The following is a 7,894-nucleotide window of genomic DNA, read 5'->3' as shown; positions in this document are numbered from 1 at the left end:
ACAGCCTGTGCCTCCAGCAGGTCCCCAGGACAGACATCCACACTAGCGTCCAAAATATAGGAGACAGTCCTGTATGTCCCTGAGAACCATGGAAGCAACTGGCCTGGGTGAACTTGTAGGTGCTGGGCTGCCGGCAGCTGCATTTTCTGTAAAACTTGTGCTTTGCCAGGTGCTTTACAGAGCACTTTGGGCTAATGAGAGCTCTGCTTCAGTGTGAAGCAAGAGTGCTTTTCAGCTGAGAAAGCAGACGTGAGAAACTGGCTTTGAGTGGTGCAAATAAGTGTTCTCATCCTTAAAGTGTCTGGAAATGGTTTCCAGGATGAGCTGCTTCATCACCTTCCCAGGGATCGTGGTTTAATCTTCTTAGGTAAAATGGAGCAAAATACAAAAGCTGTTTCTATGCAAATAACAAAGTGTATGGCTTGTTGCTGCTTTCAGACCGCAAATGTGCAACAGAAGATAAAGTGGCTGGTCGGAAGGATGTGTTAAGGTTTTCTTCTGAAGCATTATGGAAGACCTTAAGCAACAAAATTTTCCAGCACCTCTTCCACTCCAAGTGCCACAGCCACTACATTCAATAAAATAAGCAAACTGAAATTCACTGTCTTTTTTTGCCCTTTTTTTCTCCTCTAGGCTACAAAGTTTGTTATGCTGTCCTTTTTCAAGTTGTGAGATTACTTGTGTATCAGTTGCCAAAATTTAATTAACTGGTTGCCTAAAAGGAGATGGATGTTACCAGTGGTTCATTCAATGGTTTCCAGAAAATGTAGGAGGATCCAGTATCACAATTTTTTTTCCATGATGCTTTGCTACATTGAACAAGACAAATCAACATTTTGGAATTTTGTGTATATATTTAATAGAAACTTCCAGTAAACAATAAATGATAAATGGTAGTGATTGATAAGTGATAAACGGCCATGTAAGCTGTGAATCAGCTTCAAAGCCCTTCAAGTTCAGTCTAATTAAAAGCAAATCGCATTCTTCCATTAAAAACTTCAGTTGCTTTTCAGAATTGATTGGCAAGACAGAGATGTCATGGAGGCATACCCCCTTCTTATTTTTTGGCCACATGATTTATTACCAACCTTGGGCCACCTTGCATAAACTTTCAATGTTGCAATACGTTGGGCTGAATTTCTTTTTGTAGCCCAAGAGTTTTCAGTCAGGCTTTCAATTAAAATGCATAAGGAATATCCTTGCCCATTAAATGTTTATAGAGTAAATGAAGATGAGAAGTAGCTGGATACAGCAATAACAAATACCAGACTTTACAGAGTTTAATTAAGCTCTGCTTAGGCTGTAGCTCATAGTGACAAGATAAATATAGAAAGGATGACACTGAAACAAGCGTAACGCCTGTAGCTAACCTGGCTTAGAAACAACAGGCATGAAATTACCCCAAATAGATTAAAGCAGTGCTTCTTAGCATTTTTTTCAACTCAGGAAGAAGAGGGGGGAAGCCCATCCCAGACTATCCTGTGCAATGTTATTTCAATTGCTTTCTTTTACAACCAAATAAATGACCCCTTAAAAGTTAGAGCAAGTTTTACTGCATTTGTTTGCCTTCTCACCGTTACTTTCTATCTGTGTGTAGAGCTGTTTGGTATTGATTTCGCAGACTGTTTTCCTGTGTCGTATAGAAAATGTAATTATAGGGACAGGAACAGTGTATTGAAGAAGAGTACTTTAAAATTCTGCTAGCAAAAGAATGAATCAATTATTAATATATGGAAGTTACCATCCTGTTTCAGACTGTCTGGGAAAAAAATCTCAGGAATTAACAGCAACTCGTTGGTTAAGAAAATGGAGAGTCCCCACAGAAACAGTTGGTAAATAAAACCAAAAGAACAAGAACTTAACATAGTTTCTTACAGGGGATGGGAAATGAGCGCCAGAAATAGTTGGGCTTACACAGAGGTCACAAAGTCTTTTGTTCCATGTATTATAATTTTAGCTCCTTAACATTATTTCAGCAGGCTTACATGGCTTCCTTTTTTTTTTTTTTTTTATAAAATAAGTAATCTTTTTCTATGAGACCAAATGTTTCCTAAGTGTCTCTATTTTATGGTATCGCTTGATTATAACAATTTTGTTGTTTAGCTGGCATGCATCGCTCTGCTTCTACAGCCTTCCGAGCAGTGTTCAGAAGAAAAGAGTGTTTTTATCTCTACTATGATGCAAGGTAAAAATATCCTAAGATCTTCAGGAGGGTCAGTGCTTGAACTGGGGCAGATCTATCTGTTCTGCCCCTCAGCCGCTGTGCCGCGGTCTATCCTACCTTCCCAAGCCACTGCTCTGTGGTGGAGGAACGGGCTGCGCGGGAGAGGCGGGAGGCCCAGCCACAGGTGGGGCTGCCTTCTTCCTCCACCGTACCCCCGGTGCGTGCAGGGCTGCCTCTCCCCACCCCGGTGCTGAGGCAGCCCCGCGCGAGCCAAAGGCAGTGCCACCAGACAGACGTCCTGCAGCTCCTGTTGCCTTCTCCACCGTCACCACCTGAAGTCACACCTGCCTGCACACTGCAGCCCCATCCTCTCGGACACCACAGGTAAGCCCTGGGAGACCTGGTGAGGACGTGCTGCTGTCCCCGCATCTCTCCTTTAGCACTGCCTTGCCTGGGATATGAACCCCATCAAAACCAAACTATTGCTCTTTCAGGAACGCGGTACTCAGGCCCACAGCTGGCAGGTCTACTGTGCTCTAAGAATTTGTTTTGCCCAGAAACAAAGCATTCATGAGCCTCAGCTACTGATGGCCACTCAGAAATGCTCACAGAAGTCCCCCGAACAAAAGCTGCGGGCAAGTCCAGCCCTGTTTGTAAGTATTAGATGACTCAGGGGTATATCTCAAGTTGTGAAGCTTTTATTTTTCTGCAAACATAACCTTCTAAAATAACTTGCCTTCCTTCATGATGGGACATCATCACCTTCCTCCACATTTGTGATGTCAAGAATCTGGAAAAAGAAATTTGAATGGACTGAAGGGTTAATGCCACAGTATTACACGTTTAAGGCTTCCTTCTGTGTTTCACTTGTAGACATCATCATGTGCTTTTTAAGTGTTTTAATATCAAAAGTGGTTAATTTTCTTTTTACTTGAATGAGACTCGGTCTTTAACCTGTACTTACATAGGCTAATCATCTCCTGCCACCGCGTCTTTCCACATTTTGGAAGGGGCTGAGGTCAGGCAGCAGCACCTCTCCTGGCAGCTCAGAGCTCAGGCACCCAGCTACAGTCAAGCAGCTCAAAGAATGTGGGCACCAGCCTAGCTCAGGGTTTCCATAACGTTTTCTTCTTAACATCACGTTTTAATTAAAAGCCATGTATTTCAGTAATTAGTTACACCGCCTGGAGAAGTACAAACCAAAATGACAAAAATGTCCATTAACAATATATGATTAGGCAGGGCTACAAAATTTGTGGTGGTTTCCGTGTAGTTTTTGTTGTGTTTTTTTTTTTTTTTACAAGTACATAAGCTTTGAAGCCAAGTGAATACAATTTGCACGAACAAGGAAAACAATGCAGTAAGGGAATATACACGCACCTTTCCAAGTCTGGATGAAGATACGAGCCCAGCATATATGTGCATATATATACATATATATGGGCATATAACATTGTTTGCAACCTTTTTCCCCAATTCTGGAACTCATAATTTAAATAACTGCTAACCGGGCATGACTGTGCAGCACCTGCTCTTCCTCCTGCTGCTGTCATTACAAGAATGATCTTAAAAATTCCTTCTGGTTTGCCATGTGCCAAAAATTTTCCTAACAAAAAGTACCCCTCAGCAGTCTATCTGAAGAACATATTCACCCATGAACTGCAATAGTACAACCTTTCCTTAATCCAAGAACCGATAAAGATGTGAGAATATTCAGATCATTGTAGCTGTACAATGTCAGTGTAGTTCACTAACAGCAAAATAGCAATCAATCAATCAATCACATAAATATTTTTTTCTTTTAATTTGAAGCTGCCTGGAACTATTCCTGTGATTAATGGGGAGAAGAGAACACACTTGCTTCATGTTATATTTGTAATGATCAGCAGGTACTATTAACTCACTTTGGATTTAATGGAAGAGTGGCTCCCTAGGTTTGAGAATTTAGTCCGATTCAGAAATCCTGTGTCTGTTTTAGCTGCAACAGAATCCATTAGTAACTGCATCATTGACTAAAACCTAACTTACTTTTTTTTTTAACTATGGGTTAGGCAAGAAAGTAAACGATGATGAGTTTGTTGGTTTGTGGTGGTGGGTTTTTTTAATTGCGACATCTACAGGGAGATGTGTTTTTTTTTAAATTTCTGCTTGTTCCTGCATCAGGTGCCAGGACTGTCACACCATCAACTGGAAATGTACATGGACAATTTCCCCCACGAAACAAACAGACGTCCTCGTGGTTCTGGTTTAGAAGCAGCAAAGGCTGGAAGTCCAACTGCAGCTGTCCCAACGCTACTGAGCAAAAGCCCTGTGGTTCAAATGGCTCAAGCATTATCCACGGCACAGGGAGTGGGGCAAGGAGGAGACACCACTCATTTCAGGTGACACCTCTCAGGCAGGTTCATAACCTGGTTTTGAACAGGGCCCAGTGTCAGCTCACCACCACAACCCTTCTGTGAGTGGACCTGGTGTGGTCCAAGGGGTCCCACTTGGTTGCAGGCTCCCCAGGGCCAGGGCTGGCTTTCCATGAAGGAATCCACATTTCGGATGGCTGCTATTAATAATAATTTCCCAGACTAAACAAAGGCCATTTTTATCAACAAAAGGTGAATAAAGGCCCCTTAGGTAGAAAGCATTATTTTTTATTGAGTGTTAAATCAAGCAAGCCGTTGACCCAATGGGATAACATATGCTTAAATTTAAGCAAACGCTTAAGTGCTTTACTAGAGAAAGACCAGTGTCTGATACCTTGCCAGATCCAGCTCTATGTTAAAATTAATGTTTTGCTCTAACCTTTCAGACAATTCACTTTCCATTCTGAAAACTGCACATATACAAGGCATTGGCTCTTACACAGTCATGCAAAATGCAGGAGAGGCACACAGCTGAAGTATGCTTCTGAAAACAAAATCTAGTTAAATGTAATCACGATAGTGATCTTCTTGATTTAAAAAAGTGAAACAAGGAGGTAAGATTTACTCTTGGAATGATTCTGATTTAAATTAAAGGTTCATAAAATTCAGTAATTAAGTGCTTGACAGATAAATTGTTTGTTACATTTGCCATGTATATAAATTTGCTGTGATTTATGGCTCATTAAAATTATTTTTCTGTGATTTCCCCCTTCTTCCCCTTCATCCTAACCCTATTTCTCCTACCGCAGCAGCCATAGTTTTATTGTGCCTGTTATGATGCTTTGTTATCACTGAAGGTATTTATTCAGTTGTTTGCGTGAAAGGTAAGAAACAACAGTATTGAGGGTGTCGAAGGAAATACGTTAGTCCTACTATTGTCATATGCTAAAAACCTAATAGTAGTATGAAAAATAGAGCTTCTTGTTTATTAACATCCTGAATTTAACTACCATCTTCATAATGTGCTTTGAAACATTTGGGGCAGTTTTTCTTAAAAACCAAACCAAACAAAAAATACCCCATCCTAACAAATTTAAGTAAGAAGCACAGTCTTAAAGAAAGAAGGAAAAAAAACAAAACCAAAACAACCCACGGTGATAGTTATTTGAAGGCATGGTGAAAATGAGGCAACGTTACAGAATTTGTAGTGGACGGAAAGGAGCGAGGAAGATGATGCAGCTGGTTTATGGCCATCCCACCAGTTGCTAGCTGAAGACCTTGCTGCTGGCCAAGGCCATTCAGCCTGTGTGACGGTTCCTCTGGACCAAATGCCGTTGTGATGTCCCCAGTAGTGTTCTGGTTGTCACCTGGTGGGAGCTGCCAGAAACCCATCACATGAGTGAGATCCATGAAAGGCAGGCTCGTAGTTTCAGCTGCTGCCTCTGTCTCCTTGTGCATTGGGTACTTGTTAGTATCCCCTACAGGCCCTGAGGAAGCTTCTTCCAGGCTGATTTTGTGGAGAGATTGAGGTTCTGGTAAGGGCAGGTCCTCAAGAAGATGCACATTGTAACCTTTAACGTCCACTTTTATTGGTAGATTCTTGAGGGATCCTGCTGCAAATGAGGTAGAATTAAGGTCGTATTTATTAGGCTGATGAAGGTTCAGATTGGCAGGAACAGCTGTTGAGCATGGTGTGGGATGGACAGCTGGAAGGCTGTCTGCACAGCCCATCCTTTGCAAATGAGGAGAAGGTTCAAGAGGAAGAGCAGTTTGTAAGCTTGGCTGGGAATGAACATGTGAACAGTTGTATCCCTCTGATTCCGAACTATTCAAAATCCCATTCTGCACAGAGATCCTTTCAGGAAAAGGGGACAGTATGCTGGCATCTTCCTTCAGTTTGAATGGAAAAAGCTGGTCAAGGAGACCCACTGAGTCACCATTCTGCAACCTGCTCTTCAGAAGTTCTTGTGGATGAGTCTTCCTAGTATGGCGAGTCAAGTGGTCCTTCCGCCCAAACCTCTGGGCACAAAACTGGCATAGAAAGTCTTTGCAGCCTGTGTGAACTACCATGTGACGCCGCACATCTTTACGGGTATAGAAGTGACGCTCACAGTGATCACACTTATGTTTCTTTTCCTTGGTATTGCCAGTTGGTTTACCTGCATGGCTTTTGAGGTGTTCCAACAAAACTTCGGTACCGCCAAACTCCTGGGCACATACCCTACAGGTAAGGTCCCCACTGGTGGCTGCATGAAGAGCCAAGTGTCTCTTATAGCCTAACTTGGTGTTGTATTTCTTGCCACACTCTTCACACTTGAAAGCCATCTTGTTAGGGTCATGAGTCTGAAGGTGATTCTTTAGATGGTCTTTCCTGTGAAAGGTCTTTTCACAGTAGCCACACTGGTGAGATTTCTGTGGAGAATGAGTGGCTGAGTGCCTAAAACAAACAAACAAAAAAAGGTTATTTGCATTTACATTCACTCTAGTACACAGTGCAGCTTCAGGACTTGAAAACACTGGCGCACTTGAAGGAAGGCACTTTCACAAGTTCTCAGATTATTAGTAAAAGCCTAACTTTTTTCGGTGGGAAGGTGTTAATCATAAAGCACAGAGTAGGTTCAAATTGCTCAATGTAATTTTTTTGAGTAGCCACCGCAATTGAGGGAGACTAGTTTTCTCCAATTCTATCAAAACAGGAATAATAAAACCTGGAACTTGGGGATTACCTGTCTCTAGGATGCTCAAGAGGAAAAAGATGTCCTTGTTTTTTTTTCCCCACACACCCACCAGAGAAGGAGTGCCTTCAGAGCTGTACCTGAGCAGTTTATATTTGGAAATGAAGGCTTTCGTGCATCCGTGCTGCGAACACTTGTAGGGGCGCTCCCCTTTGTGCACGTAAGTGTGGACTGTAAGCTTGTCAATGGAATCAAATATCTTCCCACAGAGTCGGCAAGGGTAACCGTCCGGCTGCTTCACTTCTCTTCCCTTCAACAGTGAAGACCGGCCATTTCTCCATTTAGGTATAAACCTCACAAGAGCATCGCAATTGCTTCCTGAGCTGGCACAGCTAAGCTTTGCAGCAGAGGAGCAAGAAATGGTCCCGTAGCACTGAGCAATGCTTTTGCCTAATGCTGCTCCTCTCAGTTTCCCTTTGAGTTTGCTTTTTGCTTTTACAGGTCCCAATTTATTTGGTGGTCTGAACCTGGTGGTAAGGACTCGGTCTTTATGCGTGCACTGGTGAGATTCTAGCAGAGCAAAAGTTGCAAAAGTGCTTCTACAGCTGGAGCACATCCAAGGGTCTACAGGCTCTTTCTGCAATGAAAACAGAAACAGGTCTTATAAGCCATTCTAAGGAAAGGTCATATTCTTCTCACTG

General features: G+C 42.3%; 1 protein-coding gene across 1 annotated transcript in view; it reads right to left on the bottom strand.

Moving 5' to 3' along the window:
* Positions 1 to 2,575: 2,575 nt before the first annotated feature.
* PLAGL1 (PLAG1 like zinc finger 1) overlaps positions 2,576 to 7,894 on the bottom strand; it is a 28,086-nt gene continuing 22,767 nt past the window's right edge. The window contains exons 6-7 of the mRNA XM_035899894.1: positions 7,334 to 7,830; positions 2,576 to 6,955 (exon numbers count right to left, since the gene is read on the bottom strand). Coding sequence (XP_035755787.1) covers positions 5,680 to 6,955; positions 7,334 to 7,830 — 1,773 coding nt within the window. The 3' untranslated portion in view covers positions 2,576 to 5,679. The remainder of the gene's footprint in view (positions 6,956 to 7,333; positions 7,831 to 7,894) is intronic.

Source organism: Egretta garzetta, unplaced genomic scaffold, assembly GCF_000687185.1.
Source record: "Egretta garzetta isolate BGI_Z169 unplaced genomic scaffold, ASM68718v1 scaffold397, whole genome shotgun sequence".
NCBI lineage: Eukaryota > Metazoa > Chordata > Aves > Pelecaniformes > Ardeidae > Egretta > Egretta garzetta.
This window is presented reverse-complemented; position numbering and strand designations above follow the sequence as displayed.